Source organism: Carcharodon carcharias, chromosome 2, assembly GCF_017639515.1.
Source record: "Carcharodon carcharias isolate sCarCar2 chromosome 2, sCarCar2.pri, whole genome shotgun sequence".
In the NCBI taxonomy this organism is placed as follows: domain Eukaryota; kingdom Metazoa; phylum Chordata; class Chondrichthyes; order Lamniformes; family Lamnidae; genus Carcharodon; species Carcharodon carcharias.
In genome coordinates this window covers 67,534,340-67,558,562 of record NC_054468.1, presented here as the reverse complement: position 1 = coordinate 67,558,562, position 24,223 = coordinate 67,534,340, and the positions used below count along the sequence as shown (strand labels likewise).

At 40.0% G+C, this 24,223-nt stretch overlaps 1 protein-coding gene across 6 annotated transcripts in view; it reads left to right on the top strand.

The window, feature by feature from the left end:
• Nucleotides 1-24,223, top strand: part of acsl3a (acyl-CoA synthetase long chain family member 3a) — a 106,242-nt gene that overhangs the window by 55,541 nt on the left and 26,478 nt on the right. For all 6 annotated transcript variants that reach the window (XM_041214048.1, XM_041214042.1, XM_041214057.1 and 3 more), the window contains 5 exons: nt 12,390-12,499; nt 14,920-15,058; nt 18,629-18,779; nt 22,740-22,863; nt 23,282-23,353. In XM_041214048.1, the coding sequence (XP_041069982.1) occupies nt 12,390-12,499; nt 14,920-15,058; nt 18,629-18,779; nt 22,740-22,863; nt 23,282-23,353 (596 nt within the window). The remainder of the gene's footprint in view (nt 1-12,389; nt 12,500-14,919; nt 15,059-18,628; nt 18,780-22,739; nt 22,864-23,281; nt 23,354-24,223) is intronic.

The window sequence follows — 24,223 nt, the reverse complement described above, 5'->3', positions numbered from 1 at the left end:
TCCCTCCACCACTGACCAATGGTGGTAGCAGCCTGTACCATCTACAAGATGCACTGCAGGAACTCACAAAGGCTCCTTAGACAGCACCTTCCAAACCCACGACAGCTATCAACTAGAAGGACAGGGCAGCAGACATATAGGAACACCGCCACCTGGAAGTTCCCCTCCAAGCCACTCACCACCCTGATTTGGAAACGTATTGCCATTCCTTCACTGTCACTGGGTCAAAATCCTGGACCTTCTTCTCTCAGCATGGTGGATGTACCTAAAGCACATGGACTGCAGTGGTTCAAGAAGACAGCTCACCACCACCTTCTCAAGGACAATTAGGGATAGGCAATAAATGCTGGCCCAGTCAGTGATGCCCTCATTCCATGAATCATTTTTTTTTTTAAATGGGTTTCAATTCATGGGGCACTGGCAGCAGCACTGGAGAAAATGGGAACTGTATTGTTGGAACGGTCTTCACATGAACCACGGTGGGGAAGAATTTAAAGTAAATAGTAGGGATGAGGGATCAAGTGAAGAAAGATGTGGTAAATTAAAGGAAGAGGAGAAGGCAAGAGACCAAGGTAGCAATAAGGGTAATGATAATCAGATCGTGGCAGGAAGGGACAGAGTGTACAAACTAAGGAGTGCACCAGCAGGTAGGGCTAGACTTTGCAAAAATAGTAAAAAGACAGAAGTAAAAGCTCTGTATCTGAATGCAAGTAGCATTCTTAACACAATGGTGTAGGGGGTAACATTTTAACATGGATAAAGGATTGGTTAGCTAACAGGAAACAAATTACGCATAAATGGATCATTTTGAGGCTGACAGGATGTAACGAGTGGAGTACCACAGGGATCTGTGTTGGGGCCTCAACTAGTTACAATTTATATCAATGGCTTGGATGAAGGGACTGATGGAATGGTTGCTAAATTTGCTGAAGACCAAAGGTAGGTAAGACAGTAACTTGTGAAGAGGTCATAAGGAGTCTGTAAAGGGATATACATAGGTTAAGTGAGTGGGCAAAAATTTGACAGATGTAGTATAATATGGGAAAATGTGATCTTGTTCACTTTGGCAGAAAAAATAGAAAAGCAGCATGTTATTTAAATACAGCAAGATTGCAGAACTCTGCAGTTCAGAGGAATTTGGATGTCCTGGTACATGAATCACAAAGTTAGTATGCGAGCACAGCAAGTGAATGAGAAGGCAAATGGAATGTTATTGTTTATTGCGAGGGAATACAATATAAAAGCAGGGACGTTTTACTACAGCTCTACAAGGCATTGGTGAGACCACATCTGGAGTACTGTGTACAGCTTTGGTCTCCTTATTTAAGAAAGGGCATTGTTGCACTTGAAGCAGTTCAGAGAAGGTTCACTCAACTGATTCCTGGGATGAAGGGTTTATTTTATGAGGAAAGGGTTGGACTTGCTGGGCTTGTATCCATTGGAGTTTAGAAGAATGAGAGGTGATCTTATTGAAACATATAAGATCCTGAGGGGCTTGACATTGTGGATGTTGAAAGGATGTTTCTTCTTGTGGAAGACACTAGAACTAGGGGACACATTTAAAACTAAGGAGTCTCCCATTCAAGAGAGAGACGAGAAATTTTTGTCTCTGATAGTATCTTCCCCAAAGAGAAAATGCAAGTAGGATCATTGAATGGTTTTAAGGCAGAGTGAAATAGATTCTTGATTAACAAGGGAGTCCAAGGGTATAGGGAATTGGTAAGAAAGTGGAGTTGAGGCCACAATCAGATCAGCCATAATCTTATCAAATGGCAGAACAGGCTAAAGGGACCAAATGGCCTACTCCTGCTCCTTATTCGTATGTTCAGCCCTTGACTTTGAGCAGCAGGCACGAAGTACTTGCTACTTGTTTGGATGAGAAGCAGTGCAGAGTGGAAGTGCAAATTGACTGTAGCACCATGGTGTTGGAACACAAACGAATAAGAGGAGTGAAAAAAATTATGGTAGTGATAGGGGACAGTGTAATAGGGAAAGATATTGCTGTTTCTTCACTATCGCTGAATCAAAATCTTGGAACACCCTCTCTAACAACACTGTAGCTGTACCTACACCACATGGACTGCAGAAGTTCAAGAAGGCAGCTCACCACCACCTTTTCAAGGGCAACTAGGGATGAGCAATAAATGGTGGCCTAGCCAGCAACACCCACATCCTTTGAATGAATAATAGAAAAAGTGCAGTCAGGGGAATAGATGCTATTTTCTGCAGTCACATCTGGGAGATCCAAACATTGTGTTGCCTGCCTGGTGCAAGGGTTAAGGATGTCCCTTGGTGACTGGAGAAGAACTTGCAGTGGGAGAGGAATGATCCTGTTGTTGTGCTCCATGGAGGAACCAATGGCATATGCAGAACTAGAAATTATATTCTGCTGGGAGTGTTTGAGAAGTTGGATTCCAAAGAAATGCAGAATTTCACAGATAATCGCTGCATTGTGAGCCAATTGGCATAGGGTCAAGCAGATTAGCGAATTAAATGCTTGGCTCAGAGTGGTGTGAGAAGAATGGATTTAAAATCATGGGGCAGTGGCACCAGTACTAGGGAAAGAGGAAGCTGTTCTGGCTCCACTTAGACCAGGCTGGAATCTGTGTCCTGGTGAATCATCTAACTAAGGCTGTGCATACAGCCTTAAACTAAAATAGGTGGGAGGAGGGGATCAGGTGAAGGGAGATTTAGAAATCTAAAGAAAAAAGTTGAGGCAATAAAGCAGTGTTACGATTTGCCTAAAGCTAAGCAGAATGGGATAGAAAGTTTAGTGGTAAAAGTACATCAGCAAATAAGATCTATGCAAAGAATAATAGTAAATGAAATTAAAAGGCTCTTTATCTGAATGCACAAAGCATTCATAAGGCAGATAAATTAGTGGTATAAATAGAGGTAAATGGTTTAGATCTATTCATCATTACAGAAACGTGGTTACAAGGCCACTAAAGTTGGGAAATGAATATTCCAGCATGCACAACATTTTGTAAAGACAGGAACAATGGAAAGAAGGAGGAGTAGCCCTGATAGTAAAGGATGCCAGAAGAACATTAATGAAAAAGGTCAGGAAGTAGATTCAGCATAAATGGAGATTAGGAATAACAAGGGTCAGAAAACGCTGGCGGGAGTAGTTTATTGGGCCCCTAACAGTAGTTATGTCGTTGGACAGAGCCTAAGCAAGAAATAATTGTTTTTGTTACCAGCTCCAATGTAATATTCTTGGGGTCTTTGATCTTCATTTACAATGGACAAGTCAAATTGGAAAAGATAATGTGGAAGTTTGTAGAATGCTTTCTGGAACAGTTTTCTGGATCAATATGTGATGGGACCAACTAAGGATAAAGTAGATCTTGTATTGTGCAATAAGGCAGGATTAATTAGTCATCGCTAAGTAAAAGATATCCTGGGGAAGAAGTGGTCATGATGCAATTCAATTTCTTATTGAGTTTGAAAGGAACATACTCCAGTCCTAAACAAAATCTCAAAATTAAATGAAGCCAATTACATTGACTGAGAGGAGAGCTGGCTAAGGTTGATTTGGGTAAAGAGACTAAAAGGTATGGCAGTAAATAAACAGAAGGAAACGTTTAAGAAAGAATTCAATATGTTCAAAATTTCCATTTAAAAAAAAGCTGAGCAAGGAAGGTGCATCCGTGGCTTACTCAGGAAGTTAAGAATAGTATATGATTAAAATAAGAGGTCTATAGTACTGCAAAGAATAGTAGTAGGTTTGAGGATTGGGAGTGTGCTAGTTAGGAGTGTGCTAGAAACCAATTAAAGGACAACCAAAAACTTGATTAAAAGAAAAAAAATGGAATGAGAGTAAACTAACCAGCAATATAAAAACAGATTGTAAGAGGTTTCACAAGTATACAAAAATGAGGAAAGTAGCTAAAGTAAACGGTGGCCCCTTAGAAACAAAGACAGGTGAAATTATCATGTGGAATGGGGAAATTGCAGAGATCTGACTAAATATTTTGTCTGTCTTCACAGTAGAATACACAAATTACACACTCGAAATAGAGGACAACCAAGGAGCTAATAATTGAGGAACCTAAGGTTAATATCAGGGAGAAAAGGTATTGGAGAAACTTGAGGGACTAAAAACTGTCAAATCTGCAGGACCTGATGACCTACAGCTAAGGGTTCTACAAGACATATCTGCATAGATAGTGATTGCACTGGTTATGATTTTCTAAAATTCCATAGTTTTAGAACATTCCCAGTGGATTGGAAGTTAGCAAATATAACACTGCTATTTAAGAAAAGAGGAAAACTGGAAACTGCAGTCCAGTTAGCCTGACAGCAGTAGTTGGCAAAAATGCTGCAATCGATTGTTAAGGAAGTCTTAACAATGCATTTACATGACTTCTTTATCAGCTCACTGTCTAGAGCTCTATAGATTAAGGTCATATAGAAATTTAGCTATTTTGCTTTGTGCTACTTGCACTAGTCCAATCTGTTAATTTTAATCCTGTTAGAATTTCTCATTTAAGTAACAATAGTATAAATATTGAAAAGGTCCTGGTATTCCAGCATTTTGCAACCCAGTGCCTTGATTTTGCTGTAAATTATTTTGATGTTCTTCAAGTTCAAAACTAACAATTCAGTAATGTATTGCTGAAAAAAGAGACACATCTAAGCTTTTTGTCTTGCACTCATCAGGACACTTGCAAGAATACCAATATAGGGAGAAAACAGACAAGAAGAATATGTACATGCATTGCACCTGTTTCAGCTAAACAAAATAAATGACAGTTGCTGACTCATTCCTTGGGCAATGCCTTGACCAATCAGGGTCAAGCTGTCTGGTTTAAATTTCAAACAAAGCTTGGCAGTTAATTGTCAGTTATTATCTCTGGTGCATTTTCCACAGCAACTCCACTTGCCAACCCATCAGCACTCTCTTCACATACAGTATAAATTGTTGTTTTTCCCTTATATTGGTATTACTGAGTGTCCTGATGAGTGCAAGATGAAAAGCAATACTCAAGTTCTGTACAATCAAATGACTAATTGAGTAATGTCTACTATTTGCAGCATAGAAATGTTAACATTGGGGTGGTCGTTAAGCCCTTTATTTCTCTGCGCTGAATTTAAGTAGATCTTGGGGATTTTTTAAACTGTTCAATTTTCATGCTTTTTTTCCCTGTACCCCAAACTAAATTCCTTTTCCCTGCTTTATCCCCATGCCCTTTTATGTTCTCTGAATAATTATTCAGTATTTTTTGAATGACATTCAATTTTTAGCATAGATACCACCTGTGGTTGGTGCACTCCATATTCTGAGAATTCTAATCCCTCCCTTTTATGTTTTAATTATTACTTATCTTCAGATCATGGCCTGAATTTCACGCTTGGTGTGCATGCAATGTCAGTGGGCCTGGAAGTGGACGTGAAATGCACTTCCACCCGTGATCAGCTGCAATTTCATGCTGTCTGGCCAACTAACAGCCAACCAGTGTGAAACGAGCACTGAGAAAGCCTCAGTGCTGCCGAGAGGGGAATGGGAAGAGGGCGGGTGCAGACAAAAGTGTAGGTGGGTGCTTTTAGAGAGCTCCCTAAAGGCAGACAGCTGCTGCAGAGCTGCCTCAGGGAGCTGCAGATCTGTATAGATTAAATGACAAGAAAAAAGTGCACCAAACCATGCCTATGCAACACATTCAAGCACCCGACAGCAGAACTCAAAAATCAGTCCCAGATATCTTTTTTTAAATTATATTTCAACCCGGACATTTCATCCTGTCCTTGGATGAGATTTTGTTAAAAATGGGCTGCCCACCTGCCTGTTTTGCCTGTGCAATGAGCACAAAATTGCATGGGCAACTTAAAACCGTGGACAGTAGGGTTTTTAATAACCTTAATTGGCCCTTTAATTGTTGGTGAGCATGGCTCCGCCTCCTGCGTGGGCCCGCTGAGTTCTATATTGCTCGCGTGCATGATGGTGTCGGAATGCACACCCAAAGTCATATCACGCAATTTTATGTGCGTTCAGGTGGGGTACACGCCTGCCCAATCACTGTAAAATTCTGGCCCATGTCTTTTTGTCTCTGATTTATGTACCAATAGAGTCATAGAGGCCTACAGCACAGAAAAAGGCCCTTCAGCCCATCAGGTCTGTGCCGGTCAAACAAGCACCTAACTATCAATAGAAATAAGCTATCAATGCATATCATGTTGATTCCCCTTATCCTTTGAGCACCTCTATCAAATCTCCTCTCTCTCTGAATCCCAATGAAGCTATACACCCGAAGCATCATAATCTGCTGTGTCTCCCAATAAGTGCTAAGATCTTCGGCATTTTCTGTTTTCATTTCAAATTTGCATAACTTACAGTATTTCCTTTTATTCTCCTTCAATTTTAGGAAACCAGTTCCTTTAGTTCTCATAACTCAGCCTCATCATCCCTGGTGCCGTCTTCGTAAATCTCAATTGCCTTATCTCCTGGGATATATTCTAACTGTATTGTGAAACGTTATGTCATAAATTGTTTGTTTTATGCTTTTTTTAAAATAGAAAAACAGATGAAACTGAGACCGGACACCCCCCCCGACACCCCCCACCTGCCTCAGGCATCCTCTGCCCTCCAACCTCATCAAGTACCACCTGCAGTAATTTATACAGTACTAATCATCTTAAACGTTTATTCCACTAATCAGTCAATTAGAAGCAGTCTCTTTCTCTGCCAGGTCTGTGGTCTTGGAATTACATCAGCCTCGGAGCTACAGCTGCATGATGAGACCCATCTTTCTCAAAAACAGTTGTTTTCAGTGCAGTTGTATGTGTTTCACTAGGGAAATGAGTGCTTATAAAATTGTGATGGTATCTTCAAGTTTACTATTCTGTTTCTTAAGCTTTTTTTAAAGAAAAAGCAATCGTATTGGTTTTTGATCTATTTCCTCTCCCTTTACTGAATGGATTGACTTCTTGCTGTGCACTGGTCACATGTATGCTTGTTGCTATCGCAAACAAGGGGATTCAGGCAGTGCCATAAATTGTGAAAGTTTAAAAAAGATCTCATAGTAACATTAGCAAAGAACAGTGTAAACATTCAGGCTCGTCAATTCTTATCTTAGTCATTGGCTCGGAATGTTCACCCTGTGACTCTAAAACTATATGACTCTTGGACCCTGCTAATTATGCCACCAAAATGTGCTTATATTTCTTATTTGCTGATTTGTCTTGTTTGAATTTTGTGTTTCTGGTGACCTGGATAGGGCTATTTTAAACCCGGTTGCTTATTGATACTTACATTTTAAACTGGAATACTGATCTTAGAGCACCTTGAAATACATAGGAATGAGGCAAAGAGTAAGTGTAGTACTTGCACTTCATTAATTTTAATGGATGGGAAATTGTGGTTTGTGTGTGCACAGTTTCCTGTGAGACTACGGATCTGTGCCATAATCTCACAAACATGACATTTAAATTTAGGATTTAAACTTAACTAGTCAATTTCCCATGGTATTGACATTGAGTTAAGATCAGGTGTAGTATTTGGACCAAGCACAGCAGGAGGGCAGGGGATAATTGAAACTAAGAGGAAGAGGGAGTTGGAGATTTGGGGGGATCAGTAAGAGACGGCAAGAGAAGAAGGATAGCAGAAGATGGAGAAGGGATCAGGAAAGGGGAGGTGAGAGGCAGAGAGGGGAATTGGAAATTGGAGAAATGCGGAGCAGGAGAGAATGGAAGCAGAAAACAGGGATGACACTGTCAGATTGTGACACCTTCTCTTCCATGAAATCCCTTCCTCGTCAGTCCCTGCAGCTGCAAACAACTGCTAGATTCCCTTTCAGGGCTTGCATGCCTCTAGATTGCACTCCCAACTCCTTACCTCAGAACTGCTCCAATGCTAAGACCCAAATATCTCCTTCCTCCCTAACGTCCACAGATTCCACAATCCTCCCTAAATTATGTTACTTGAACAATGTAACAGATAAAATGGCTTGACTTGGGGAAAATAAAATTCCATAGGATAAAACTGCATTTTTCGACAAATAGGTTGATCTGCTTTTGGTGTAAGAAGTGTGCTAGATTTGGATTTGAATACGGATGAAACCAATGACCATTTTTCGTTGCAAAGTTGGTTTTAAAAACTGACCACCTAGTCACTACTTTTCTTCCAGCAAAATCTTTTTTAAAAGTATGCTCAAATTTCCCCTTTTTTATAAATACAGTTTGGCAGGCTATTGTACATGTATATAGCTTTTCCAGTTTAATTTACATTTATTGATAGAGAAAGAGCAGGCAAGACAATAAGATTTTAAAAATAAGCGCGCTTGCAGAAAAGCTAGAGCATGGTCAATCAATGATTCCTTTTCTCTACGAAGAAAAAGTCCTGTGTGAGTGAGTTGGACGAAATGACAGAAAAATGGTGGGTTGACCTGTCTGAATTTATATCCATAAACCTATGATTCATGTTATTGTAAACAAAATATAGAAGCAATTTAAGTGTGGTTGACACATAATAAATGAGCTTGTCATACTGGGTGAGTGATCGTTTTCTGACACTGAAATTAGGGCAATTTGAAGCAGAGTAGAAGGAACTTTATGTTGCATTTTGTCAGTGCTTTTCTTAAGATGAAAACACTGATGTTGGGTGACTAGATATTCAATTACCCCATGCCAAAATTAACAATTTTAATCACACAAATGATTTTTTAAAATAAATATGTATGCCTATTGATATGCAAGAGTTCAAAGTCTGTATTTCTGTCTTGGCTCTTGCTAATGTCATAAGCCACAGAAGTAGAATTGGAAGGCTTTCTAATGGTTACCATGGCTGTAAAATTGGAATGTTAGGATTACAGTACTCTCATGCTTCATATAGTTTATATTGTGAAACACTTTTTGAAATTAATTCTTACTATTGTCAAATATACTGGCTGTACTTGGTGCAGAATGAACACAATGTGGAAAAACAGCTTCAAATGCAATTGCATATTGTGGTATTTTGCCTGAAGGATAATGGTGATCACATAGTAGAATATCACAGTCTAACAAAGTTGCAAATTAATTGACAGGGTCTCTTCAAGTGTGTTTTTCTCTTCTTTCCAAAAGTCTGGACAAATTCTGTTATGAGTATTTTTTGTGCTAGTAGAGTCTGACTTGCTGTAGATGTTGACATAGAAGTCGACCTTTCAAGCCTCAAAATTCCTCCAAAAATGGGGGCCGACTTACATGCTGAGTATCAAAGTGAAGCACTGGTGTGGATGGTTGCTGTTTTGAAATCCCATCAGTGTCCGACACAAGGGGCAGGATTTTCCCCTTGGCAGTCGGTCGGGCGGGCAGGCCCGGGAGCAGCCACGCCTTGTCCACCGCCCGCATTTGGGCTCCAACCGCGATTTCATGCCGGCTGGCTAATTAACAGCCAGCTGGCGTGAATCATGCACCGAAACGCTTAGCACTGCCTAGGTGGGGAGTGGGAGGAGGGCGAGTGCGTAAATTTGCATGTGCGCGGGTACACTCACAGCAAAGAGCTGCCTCAGGTAGCTGAAGATTTATAACATTAAAAATTAAGATTTAAAAAATAAGGAAATTCTTTGTCACATGAGCGGCGATATGTTGCAATGAGTTCTGAAAACTTTTATTTAATCTTTAATTAACATCGGAACCCTCATCCCATTCGTGGATGAGGTTTCCTCAAAAATCAAAAAGCACTTGGCCTATTCACCCACCCGCCAACTGTAAGTTTGGATGGACAGGGGAAAATTATATTTAATTGACCGATTAATGGGTTTAACAGCCCTCTTAACTGTTGGGCACGCTGCCAACTCGCGCCCGCTGGCTGAAATGTTGTGCGAGTGCATGATGACATCGGGATGCTCACCTGATGTCATTGTGCGCTATTTCACGCTCATTCGTGTTGAGCACGTGCCCGCATGCTGAGGTGAAAATTCAGCCCAAAAAGTGGGCATGTCTTAAATTCCCATGCATCTTCGTAACATGGCCCGTGTCACCTTCTTGATCCCTTTCATCCAGTTATAAGGTGCCGGTAAGAAAAACATTTGTGGGGTGGAAAATTGAGGCTGACTACTGAGTATAGCATGACATGGCTGTAAAGGAGTGTTGACTTATATGCCAAATATATGCAAAAACATGATTTTTGGGACCAGAAAATTGGGATTATCTCATAAGCCAAGTTGACTTATACACTGTGATTTATGGTAATAAATTAGCAGCCCTATATCTGCATGTTGTTCTCATCTTGTTTGAGGTGTTTTTCTATCTTTAAATTCTGGTATTTTTTACTATTTAGTGAATAATGTATGTATCAGATGAAGCAAACGTAGTCTCAGTGCCAAAGTCGTATAATTTGTTACATTAGAATTTGTTGATTTTTCTATCCCCTGTACCCAGTGTTGATTCACACATCAGAAACAGCAGTAAACTTTATAGAAATAACAAACTTGTAGTAAAACATAAGTTATATAGATTTGCTGAATGTTAAAGGTTTCATATGATCTGCCATTTGTCATGCTGCAAATTTGTAGCTGGTTTTCTTCTGCATACTGCTTCAAATGTTGCCAAGCACACTGCAACCCTTGTGATGGCCCCAGCCAGACTGATTTATACAAGTAGACCTGCAATCTGAACTTTATGTTTTAAGGAAACTTGCCATGAGCTTACACACGTATCCACCCAGCCTCGCCTGAGAAAGTGTTAGGTGACTCTGCTGAGAGTTGATGAAATCTGGGTCAGTGATGGTGTTAATGAATTACATCTGCCCTGTCCTCCTTCCTGATTTTCTCCATGACGTCAATACATAATAGTGAAGAATACACCATTCTTTAACTCCACAATGTGGTAATTGCAAAAACTATATAACGTTTAACAAGTTTTCCAATTTTATTTTTTAAGCTGATGATTTGTTTCACCATCTTGTGAAATGTTATTGATTACTTGAACAGCTTTTGTATTTTCTTTTTGAATCTGGTTAAAATGTTCCCCTGTTGATTTCTCGTAGAAAGGTCATTGGACTATGTGGTGAGTGCTCGTGGGAATGAAGACGGTCATTTTCCTGCCTCTTGCACCCGCCAAAATAAAAGCACTAGTAATTTATCTCTGAATCCAACACTGCAACAGGAAATGAGTGCTGTCAGACATAATTTTCTCATACTGCTTAAAGGTTGACCTCGAATGTTAGAAAAGAAATCCCCCTCCAAAAAAATTCAGCTTGCCTGGATACATTGACCCACTAACTGACTGACTGAATGCCCTTCCAGTCGGCTCCCAGCTTTCGACATTGACCAGAAATGTTTTCTTACTGCAAATGTTGATTCCATGTTCTCAGCATCTTCTCAGCAAGCGATACAATGCGCAGAATTTTTTGCCCAGCGTATGGGCGTGTGCCTGACCCGCTTGAGCGTGCAATAGCGCGTGATGACGTCGGGCCAGTGTCCCAAAGTCATCGAGCACTTGTGCGGTATTTTGGTTGGCAGGCACGCGCGAGAGTCGGCACAATTAAGAGGCCTATTAAGGCCATTAACGTAGTAATCAGCGGTGATTTTTTTTTGTTGCCCATCCAACATTACGGTTGGCGGGTGGGCAAATCGGCCAGGCGTCCATTGCCTTTTTGAGGAAACCTCATCCAGGGACAGAATGAGGTTTCCAATATTAATTTTAAATTTTAAAAAAGATAAAAATGTTTGGACAGAATTTATATCAGCCATACGTTCAAGTGACTGATCTTGATGCGTGGACATGTTTTTTGGCATTTGTGGCTTTTGAAAGCTTCAGAGAGCTTTCGGTGGGCGCTCTCCCGCGCTTGCGGTGACTTCAGCACTCACCCTCCTCCCACTCCCACCCCGGCAGCGCTGAGCATTTCGGCACGCCTTTCACACTAGGTGGTGTGAATTGACCAGCCAGCGTGAAATTGCAGCTGGGTGCCAATTGTGGGCGGTGGCCCATTTGTCAGGCCCAAACTCAAAATCCTGCCCCATATCTTTGAAAGTCTTAAGTATGCAGCAAATTGTTGTGATCTTGAATCACATCATGAAACATAACATATATACCAACTAGTCGAGAGTGAGGGAATGTGAAGATGAGGAAATGCACTTTAATGCAGTTAATTATTCAAGTAATTTTAGCAATTTGCACTGTTTATGTCGGTAATTGTTGCAAACCTTGAGGTAGGGACACTTTTTTTAAAAAGTGAGAAACTTTCAAAGGAGTTTTCTTAAATTTGTGATAAATTAAACCAGATTATTGTTTTTTCCATAAAACCTTGATCACAAACCACAATGAATTTGAATTTTTAAATTAGATCCATAACCTTGTTCATAAACTGGCATTCTTCCATTCTGCCTATTTAGAAGGTTTATTGATTGGGGTGCAGTGAATTCATTACACGAATTGTACTGAAATTCAGTTATTGTTTCAATTTCCAGTTGTCACCCTCTACGCAACTTTGGGAGGTCAAGCAATTACACATGGACTAAATGAAACTGAAGTCACTCATATCATTACAAGCAAGAAACTTCTGCAAACAAAGCTGAAGGTAGGTCACAGAATTTCTTTGCTGTTAGCAGGGTTTTTGTTTATTTTCCAGTGTTTCTGCAGGAGGTTAAACATTCCTGCAATTTACAAATTGCTTAAAAGATGGGAAAGGTTTCATATGATCATTTAATATATAGTTGGATGATAGGGGATCTTTATAGTTTAAACTGGGTTACTTCAGTCGTATGTCTCCAGGATCAAAGATTTCCAACATATATATGAAACATGAAACTCAAATTTTCTTTTTTTTAAACTTACTTGAAATGCAATCAGTTGGTGTTGCACTTTTTTGCATGACAATTGTGAAAATGATCTCTAATATTAAAATTGAAAAATGACATTTTATTATATAAATATAGATAATGCTGAAAATGCTCAGCAGGTCAGGCAGCAACTGTGGAGCAAGAGACAGAGTGAACAGGCGCGATTTTTAACTCACTCAAAACCCGTTCGTTCTTTTGTACAAAGTTAAAATTCAGCTTCCAGTTTTAGTAAAAGGACCAGAAAAAGTTAAGAGACATAACAAATCTTATTGATCTGTCGAAATGTTTCCAGTATTGTTTGTTATCTTTGCACATTTCCAGCAACTGCTGTAATTTGCTTTGGTATTAAGCTTTTTTTAAACTGATTTTAGATGGTAATCTCTGTACCAATAGTCTATGCATCAGGAATCAGCTTTAAAAATTGCACTCAAGTTACGGCCTCATTCAGCATTGTTTAGCTGTTAAATGTGGTTATTGCTCACAAGAACCTATGAAAAGTGAAGAATGAGATTGATCCAATCATGGCCTTTCAGCCCACTGGAATTCTAACATTCTAATTCATACAGGCTGGCATACAGCTGTGCTTTGAATGGCTTTAAAAGTTTATCACTGTTGCTGTCTAAGGCTGATTATTTCAAATAGTTATAGACAATATTCATTTGATCTCTATTATAACTAATATTTTTTGAGAGTTATACTTTTGGCCAATGTCTACCCTGCATCATTATGAATAATATTCAATATTAACCTTCCCTAAAATGCATTGAGTATTTTATATGCTTCAACAAGATTGCCATTTACCATTTTTCCCTAGTCTGTAGAGGTTGAGTTTTTAACCTTTCTTCATTGGTCAACCCTCTTATGCACAACAGTTCCTCTAGTGTATGTTGTTGTAGACCCACAATTTTGTTCCTATCCGGTTAGGGACCAGTGGCTACTTTTTATAAAATAGACAAAATTTGAAATCCCAGGAACTTACTAAAAGAATAAAGCCACAAGATTTCACAGTTTTAAACAAACAGAAGAATTTTTACTATTCCAGAGTCAACAAAGCATACCCTAACATCCAGAATTAACATGAAGTAAACATGAATTAACAGGCAAACTGTGGTCGAACATCCCACAAACTGTACATTAAATGGCAGACGCAACCAAGACAGATCCCATGAATTTTCTCAACAGCCCACCCAGATGTCTGTGGTCACTGTGAGTCACAAGTTCTTTAAAACTCTGTCTTCCTCATGAGGAATTTCAGCTTCTCGCTTTCAAGGATCTACCCCTGATTTCCGTCAACAACAGCTCCAGTTCAGACTGACCCAATGACAGCTTGCCTGGCAGCTACTCAATCTCCCCCTGAGACTACGTCCCACTGGATTCACAAAGCTGCACCCCTGCATCTAATCACCAGCAAAATCCCTGCTATCTATCTGTCTGAGCAGAACTCCACTGCTCCTGGGCTTCCCTAAACCCCAGTTCCCCACAGGCTTCTCTGAGCTCCAACTGCACACACAGCTAGCAATCTTCTGCCGCCTCTTCAGCTCCCGAGCGGCTTGTCTGAGCCCTAGCTGCATGTGGAAAGATGGCTGCACGCAGAACAAATGACAGCGCTTCAGCAGCTGCCTCTTCAGCTCCTGTGTAACCTTGTTACATGGGCTCTTTTCTTGCGCCACAACCCCAGTCCTTTTGTTTCGCTCCACACCGCATGTAAGCGCGCCACACAATTCCTGCAGTTGTCAACAGAACGCTGGAAACTGAGCATGTGCGGCCTGGCTCCCTGCCGTGTTCTGTGCTTGCGCCAGAATTCCTGGATGTGCTGGGAGTTCTAGTCCTCTTCCTCTGTCGCAAACACCCACAAAAAAAATATAGATTTCCTCTCAATACACTTGCCTCTTGTGATACAATTTATAGTTCTACACCCTCAGTGTAACCCCAGTAGATTTATGTTCCATTATCTGTTCATAGCTCTTATAATTTGGGAGATTTGTAAGTGTCTCATCATATTAGCTAAGTTTGACAATAACAATAATTATAAGGATATTTTGCAAGTTGCAACATCTATTTTGCACCAAATAAATACAACAGTTGTTTTTCAGATGTTTGAAATGATGGATCAGGATTTATTCTTGACTTTTCAACGTTTCCTATTTCTGTTTCATAGGAAATCCTCCTTAATGTTCCAAAATTACAGCATATTATAATTGTAGATGATAAACCAACAGCGTGGTCTGAATATCCCCGTGGCATCATGGTTCACAACATGGCAGCAGTGGAAGCATTGGGTGCAAAACCAGAAAACTGTGTGTAGTTTGTTTTCTTTTCTCTTTACTTGTGCAAGTTAAACTTGTGTTTATATACATTTCTGTAAAAGGTAACTAAATGCAGAATAATACTGACTCCAAAGTTATATTTGTATCCAATTAACACAAAAGCAGAAATGCTGGAAATACTTTGCAGAGCTGTCAGCTTTTGAAAGCACAAAGTTTGATATTTCTGCTTGATCTCCTTCAGACCCTCAAGGTTCTGAAAGAGTTCCCAACTGAAATACTAAAGTGTTATTTTTCAGACACAGGCCTGCTGTTTATTTCCAATATTTCTTTCAATATTTCAGAATTCCAGCATTCACTATTTTCTCCTTATTAGTATAATACATTGACAATTAGTTAATAAAATTAAATATTTGGACTTGCTATGCATTATTCCTTTAGTAAGGAGCATTGAGGTTTGTCATAGTAAGGAGGACAATGATGAGGAATAGATTTTTTTTCTTGCTTGGCATTCTTAACTAGTTTAGCATAGTTTAGATACATTTGCAGAGCATCTTCAACAATGTGCATTAATTAAAAGAATAGCATTTTGAGTGAGACTGTTTTAACAAATGCTGGTTCAAATTGAATTTAAGATTTTGCAGAAACAGTGGAGTAGATTGAGACTGAATAATGGCTTCAGAATCTGTTGTCTTCATGTTATCATACACCATCTGAGTCAGGATGGAGATGGAAGAGCTTTAAAAATGGCAGGCCGACCCTATTCTGGGACTCTAAGCCCCCCAATCCTGTTTCTGATAGTTTGGGGTGTGGATAGCGAGCCCATAAGGAGCATCCTGCCCTTGCTGGTTCTATTGTGGGAGTGGGCATTTCAAACCAAACTCCTTGTGATTTTGACGGAATCATGTTTATTTTATTAGAAGATGTGGTTCACGACACCTTAGAGGATTTGTGAAACACCTGGTTGTGGGGGGTGGGGAGGGGTGTGCGGGCAGGGCGGGAGAACCCTAGTTTTAAGTTGACAACCAAAACAAAATAGGAATTCAACATTCGCTTTGAAAAGCATTGCCTCTTATATTTTCTCAAGAAGCTGTCAATCAATCACAGGCAGTGAAAGTCCCATTGAGGAAACCTTCATTCCACTTAATCTACTTTAATCCATTTAATAACACCTTATAATCCTGTCCAAATAAACACACAGACGTTGAAAAACCTCTTCAAAGAAATGTTACATTATTACGAAGTAATAAAGGTGTCAATCACGCAAAGCTAATACTCCCCTTCAAGCTGCATAAACAGACTCCAGCTGAGCTGTCTATTTTTGATGTTCAGCCAAGCATTCATAATGAAACCATCCGGCAACTATATCAATAGATGCAATTTGGATGGTCAGACATCTGTCTTTTTCAGCCTCATTATAAATGTTTGGCTAAGCTGTAACAATGGCTAGTGGACTCAGCTCAGCAGAGATCTGTTTACAGAGCTTGAAGGGAGTGTTTTTGACACTTTATTACTTTGCAATGTCATGACCTTCCTTTGAAGAGGATTTACAATGCCTGTCTTTTTATTTGGATAAGATTAAGAGGTGTGCTGTGGTTTGAGTGTGTCCTCAATGGGACTGTCACTGTCTGTGATTGACAGCTTTGAGAGGGATGAGTGGGTAGGTGAGGCAGGTGTTGAGGACTATAGAACCAAACAGTCTTGAATACAACTGGTCCGATGTCCTGTTAAACTGAGGGGGGTCTTTTAGATGGCCAGTCTCGCCATCTGTCCACCCCTGTTCTGTCTCCAACCCATGCTCATTTCCCTGACATGAAAGTAGGGAGGGTGAGCTCCTCTAGGATGGAGACAGGTTGGAAAAATTCCGGACTCCTGATACTCATCTCCTTGACGGAAATCTGGCTGGGGACGTTTTATTGAGGTTTGTCTCAGTTGGATTTGGACTGTAATCCAAAAGTGAAAAGGACTGATGCGTAACCCATCCATTCACCATACGTTGCTTTATATTACTAGTCAGCTGCTCAGTCAATCTGAGAAGCACTGGCTATTAATTCAGCTTGTGAGAGAATATTTCTGTCAGTGGGAAGCTGTAGCATGAATTATTAGTTATGTTAGTTTGACTATGTGCCAGAGAACAGTTTGTCTGATGGCTTTGTTCTTTAGAACTATAACATTAAAAACTGAAATGTCTTTCTTAATCATTGCACAGCATAAGAAAACTGAATTTAGCATATTTTTAGTTTCATTGAATATTAATGTATATTTGAGAATAAGAAATCGTTGGAATTAATTTTTATTTTGCTTCCCTGCTTTATAAATCAATTTTTCCATGCCTTGTTTTTCTTTCCTGGTGTATCCATTGCTGAGAGCCTCAAGGGCATGTGAATAAAGGACAGTTCCATTTAGTGGAGACCTAGCACATCTGGAATTAATTATAACCAGTAGTTAGATCACATGGCTTTGTGCCCCTTAATTTTTCAGAAAGCTATATCCCTGTAAAATAATGTCTAAAGAATAGCCAGTACATGTTGTGTCACTGGTGATATGTAATATAAAATAACTGTGGTTATGGATGTGATGACAAATCCTGTGCCTTGTCTGGATGGGGCTTGGGTGCAGCTGTTCTTAGATCTTATTGCTCTAACTTTTCAATCTGATAATATTTTGCTTTATTTGTTCCAGGCCATTTTTTAAAGCAGACATCAAGTAAGATCACTTTATTAGACAGCACATATGAGAGAAAGTAAAGCCTTACTAATTAACCATGCTGTCCTTTCATCTCTCTGACCCTGTTTAAATCCAACTCTGTTTCCTAAGGTGTATCCATCTGATGTGAAATGAGGTGGGGCAGTCTAGTTGTTGGTGACCATAGGTCCACAGATTTAGGTTGGTGGCCTCACTCGGGGCATGAAGATGACTGGTATTACACTGTTGTTCTTACAAAGTTTGCTAAGACTCATTGTTGAGACAGTAGACAGAACTTTACCATGCATCTGACCCTGCAATATCAGTCCAGGTGGTGCTTAAGCTGACATTAGCTGTGCAATGTGACTCAGTATTCTGTTCCCTCATCTGATATTGCTCAACTTCAATAAACAAAACTAATCAGTCTTATTTGTTGAAGTATTAAAAGCCTAATTAATAATAACCCTGTATATAATGTGACTTAATTTCACTTGTGGCCTTTATTGCACAATTTGACTGCTTTTTGAACAGTGCTCTAATGTTTTAACTTCAGATAAAATTTTATCCATTGCAAATGGCCATAATAACATGTATCATTACGTGAGTGTCCTCTCATTTTTCTTAAAGCCATCTTTAAAATGGTGAATATTTTCGTGGGAAATTGATGCTTTCATAATTGCAAAAGTGCCTGAAAATAGTGTCTTAAGTATTTATAAAAATCCCTGTCATTACGCTGAAAGTTGTCTACAAATAAGCTTGTGAGCAAGAATATTTGCTAAATGAGCTGTGAAATGATCGGTAAATGAAGCAGCATGTTTGTTATGTAAGATGGTGTTCTTATAATAGGACAAACTACTTTCAGTTTATGGTGGTTCTTATTTTCATAAATTCAAGATCTGGTTATTTCTTCCACCATAGTGAATAGACTTCGGACTAAACCTACATCTTTAGATATCGCAGTAATTATGTACACAAGCGGGTCTACTGGTCTACCTAAGGGAGTGATGATTTCACACAGCAACCTCATTGCTGGAATAGCAGGGATGTGTTCTAGAGTTCCTGACTTGGGGTATGTATAACCAATGATCCAACAGGGAAGTTTTATTTTCCTACATTGGAAAGATATTGTGAACTGTGTATAAATAATTATCATGCAGTTTTTAACTTTTTGGGCTGAATCCACCCCGTCCCCTGTCAAGGGGGTTGTGCGGGGGCGGGCAGGAGCGAGCACAAACCCGATCGGCACCCCCGATCAGGTGCGCACTGCCATTTTACGTGACACTCGCCTGGAAGCGCTGAGCGCTCCCTGGGCGTGGGGGTGGTGCAGATTCCCTGAGTCAGGACCTGCGGGACCAGTGTCACATGAGCTGGGACATGTCAAGGAACATTAATGGAAAACTTTATTTAATTTATAAAAACTTCATGAAACTCATCCTGCCTGCGGATGAGGTTTCATGAAAAATGCAAAGGCCACCTGGACTCTTTGCCTGCCCACCAATCTTAAGGTTGGACGGGCAGCTCATTTAACTATTTTAAGTAGTTTTTAATAGGCCTTTGACAGTTCGGGCATGTGGCCGAGTTGGCTGCATGCCCACCAATCTTAAAATCTAAATGACGCACGGTGACATCGGGGCACCCGCCTGACATCACTGCGCATCATTTTATGCGTTGGCGAGTGGGCCCTGCCCCTGCTCACCAACCAGAAAATTCTTCCCTTTATATAGGGTATGATTCATACAGTGGTATGAGCTGGGATTTTGTAATTGATTTTACCCAGGTGAAACTTGGATACTGGGAGGGAAAGAAAAACTGAGAAAGCATTGTTGATATAAAGTAACCCAACCACAGCGGTACCTGCTTGGGATCACGTGTGGTCTAGTACTTCCACATTTGGTTATTCAGTAAAGGTATTTTACAGCTCCAATCTGTGTGCTTTCGAATAAAGAATATATTAGATTAACCACAAGTTCTTAATTCTGTCATGCTCTATGCAGTATCAAGTTAAAGTGGTGTAAATCTAAATCCTCCAGGGGGATTCTTGCATCTCTTCCCTCCAGAGTCAGATCAGACCCTCATCCCTGCGTTACAATTCTTCAATCATAATCAAATACTGAAGAACAGGCCTAATCTTCATGGATAAGCTAAAATAAATACTCATTAATACTGAAATATGATGCAATCAAAAAGAGGAATAAACAGACTTGTTTATTGCAAAGAATAATTCTTGAAAGAAATAATTTGCAATTATGTAGCTCTTTTCACAACTTCAGGACATCTAAAAGTGTTTTACAGCCAATAAGTATTTTTGAAATGTAGTCACGGTTGTAATGCAGGTAAATGTGGCAACCAAATTGCTAGGTGCCACAAAAAGTGGTGGGACAAATGTATAGATAACCTGTTTTAGTAATAGTCATTCTGCAGTACAGAACTTGAGTATTATTGGAAAAAGGGACATGTCTAAGCTTTTTACCTTGCACTCATCAGGACACTTACAAGAATACCGATATAAGGGGGAAAACAACAATTTCTGCTTTATGTGAAGAGAGTGCTGATTGGCTGGCAAGAGGCATTGTCATTGAGAAGGCACCGCTGATGGTGACTGACAGTTAAATGCCAAGCATTTTTTAAAAATTTAAACCAGGCAGCTTGACCATGATTAGTCAAGGCATTGCCCTGAGGAATGAGTCATGAGTGAATGGTTGCTGCTCATTTGTTTAGCTGAAACAGGCACAATGTATACATGTTCTTTCTGTCTGCAAAGAACAGGGCCCTGTGTATTAATTTATGTAGCTTCCAGTACATGCAAATGCACCACATTGCGAGCAAGATTGACCTTAAATTGGTTGTCAGATGAATTTTGATAAACTTGTCCATGCAGCAGCAAAGCCCTGATGGCAGCAACAGCTTATTAGTAACTGGTATTTCACATTGGAACAGAGGGGCTACCGTGCAGATATATTACTTTAACCCGCCAATCACTCAAGCACCTTTGACTGTATATTCACTAAAGTTGATCCTTTAATTGAGGATTATTTAGTAAATGTTGTCCAATCGTGGAATCACATCTACGTTTTGAGTCTTGCAAGCACAGGCTAGTTGGATACGGTCTGTACCCTGCTGTTTGTGAACAGCGGTTGGGACATGCTGTTTGATATGATCCACCAGTCTTTGGGACATACTGCCTACATACTTAGCATCACACCTGGCACTGATATTCATATACCACATTACTTATTTGTGTGATAGGCAGAACATCGTTTTGGCTTGACAGCATCTTCCTGTTTGTGGTGAATCTCGCTTGTGTTGCTATTGCATAGTAGCAGCGTGAAACAACTAGCTTCACCTGTTGCTCAAATTTTTGAGAGAACTTGCCCATCTAGACCCTACTCTTGCCAACATCTTTGTTGGTTCCATGAGAAATGTGTCTTCGATAGAATGACATCTTATCTCCTACTCCTCGCATATTTCCGATATATGAATGATACGTTTGCTATATTTAAATCTGCAGCTGCAAGGAACAATTTCCGCAAATATCTTAATGGGCTCCATCTTGCGCTCAAATGCACCTATGAAACGGAGCAGTCAAATGAACTCCCCTTCCTTGACTTACTAGTTGAGAAGTCTGCCAGGGGATTCTCTACCACGATCTATTGCAAGTCTACCTTCACTGGCCAGTATACATGCTGGGATTCTTGCAGTTCCACACGCCATAAGATTGGTCTTATTAGCAACCTTGTAAATAGCGCCTGAGCAATTTGCTCACCATGCCAGATTGGTGCTGAAATAGGGCGCAACAAAGACATCCTGCATGATAATGGTTACTCTGATCAGATCATTTTGTGTTGTGTGTCACGCAAGCTCATGAATGGGCCTAAGGCCATCAATTTCAGCCATGAAAAGTGCCCAGTTACCTCAGATTACCCTGGAAGGGCAAGGTATCTCAAAAACCTGAGCAACAGGTGAAGCTAGCTGTTTCACACTGCTATTATACAGTAGCAACATGAGTGATATTTGCCGCTAACAGGATGCTACCGTCAAGCCAAAAAGATGCTCTGCCCATCACACAAATGGGCAATGTGGTATATGAATTTCAGTGCCAGTGTGTTGGAGGCTCTGCGTCCCAAAAACTGGCGGATCATATCAAACAGCATGTACCAGCTGCTTTTTGCAATGAGCAGGGTACAGACTGTACCCAACCATCCCCTTCTTGCAAAGCTCAAAACCATGTTCAACATTAGATGTGATTCCATAATTGGACAACATTTGCTTAATCATCCTCTGTGCTAAAAATTACGCTGACAAGCAATTTCAGATTGTCAGTCGGGCTCGCAATGTGGTGTATTTGCCTGTAATGGAAGCTATATATTATTAATACACAGGGCCCTGTCCTTTGCAGACAGAAAAAACATGTACATACATTGTGCCTGTTTCAGTTAAACAAAATAAGTGACAGCCATTTGCTGACTCATTCCTCAGGACCATCCTTGACCAATCAGGATCAAGCTTCCTTGTTTAAATTTTAAACAATGCTTGGCAGTTGACTGTCAGTCACCATCAGTGATGCATTCTCGATGGTTAGCAAGTGGCTTTCTTCACATGCAGTATAAATTATTGTTTTCCCCCTTTTATATTGGGATTCCTGCAAGGGCCCTGATGAATGCAAGATGAAAAGTTTAGACGAGTTTTAGTAATGTTGGTTGAGGGATTAATTATTGGCCAAGACACTGGGCTCTTCTAATAATAGTGCTACAGAATTTTTTTCCATCTACCTAAGAATGTAGACAAGGCCTTGTTTTACCATTTCACGTGAAAGTCTGTACCTTTTGCCCTTGCAACATTACTCAGTATTGCACTGAAGTATTGGCCTGGATTGTGCTCAAGTCAGCCTTCTGATTGAGTGGCAAGAGTGTTACCACTCAGCCAAGATATTAGGTGTGTCAGATGCTCTTAAATGTAATATTATTTTCAGACCCATATTTGGTGTAATTGTTGAAAACCTACATATCTGGATTTTATATTTCCTTTAAAGACCGAAAGACACCTACATTGGTTACCTACCTCTGGCACATGTGCTGGAGCTAAGTGCGGAAACGCTTTGTATGGCTTGCGGCTGTTGTATTGGCTACTCCTCCCCTCAGACTTTAGCAGACCAGGTATGGGTTAATCAATGCATTCTTTTTTATAATTATATTTAGAATAGTCATAGTGGTAAAATATTGAATAGATCTTATCTGCATTTCAAACAGTGCTGTTTTCTCTTTAAATGTAAATTTTTCCCTTCATTAACAACCTACGAATTACTTTACCTAATATAGACTTGCAGCAATTTGTACCTATACTTTCAAAAGTTGAAAAATAGCTTGTATATTCTATTTGGAGGAACTATAAAATAATTTTGCCCTCTGTAATTTGTATTACTGAAGAACATAAACACTTATCCTAAACATGCATTTATAAAGGTGAAAATATCTGAATCAAGTGGTAAAAAGCATAATTCAATTATTTTTGAAGCAGGACATATACATTCAGTTTATTTTACTGTATAAGTAACCATTGTTTGTTGTTTTGTAGTCTGCCAAAATCAAGAAAGGAAGCAAAGGTGATACAACAGTGCTTAAACCAACATTATTGGCAGCTGTACCGGTAAGCTTTTGTTAAAATTTGGAAATATTGAGCCATAACTTCTGGAGCTCCTCAGCGTTGGATTGGGGTATACTCCAAATATGCGCTGGGGAACCCATCTTGGAACTTCACAGGTAAGACTTTGCATTGCAATTGCCCAGAAACACAAACTTTCCTCTGGACAATTGCCCTGCATTGGGAACCATTTGAAAATGCAATTTAAATTGGAAACTTTCGGATAATTCTGACAGGGTTACATCAACAGTTACTCAGTAAAAGTTAGAAGAATTGAAACTCTTCTAACTTCTGAGTAACTATTGTAAAGACCTAAACCGACCCCACAGGGGACTCCCCCACACCCTGATTAACCATGCCCCCGCCCCAACCCCATGGTACTTCCCCCCCAGCTGCATGGCATTCCTTCCCCCCACTGCAGGCCTGACCTGACCTGACCCCAATCTCCTCCCCCTTCCCCCACCCCCACCACCATCACCATTTATCAAAAAAGAGATGTGTCCTCCTCCACTATGACTCTGCCGGGCTGCGACACTGGGCCTTGGCGACAAGCTGTGCTGCCTGGCTGGAGTCGAAAGATCTGGTGAGACAGGCACTGAAGAAAAACCATGCAGGTAATTGGCCACGGAGTGGCAATCTGACGCTGATTGCCACTCCGAGGAAGCTATGGCCCATTGTTTTAACTACCAGAGCCAGTTGTTGCAAAATCTATAATAACTCAACAAATGTTTTCATTATAAACACCATCTGAATGTAGAATGCTTAATTCTAAAAGTCCATTAATGATGAGCCATCAGTTCTAGTCAGGAGACCTTTTGTTTGAAGTTCTTTTCATGAGAGAGATCTGTACATAGGTGGTAGTGTTCTTAATTTAAT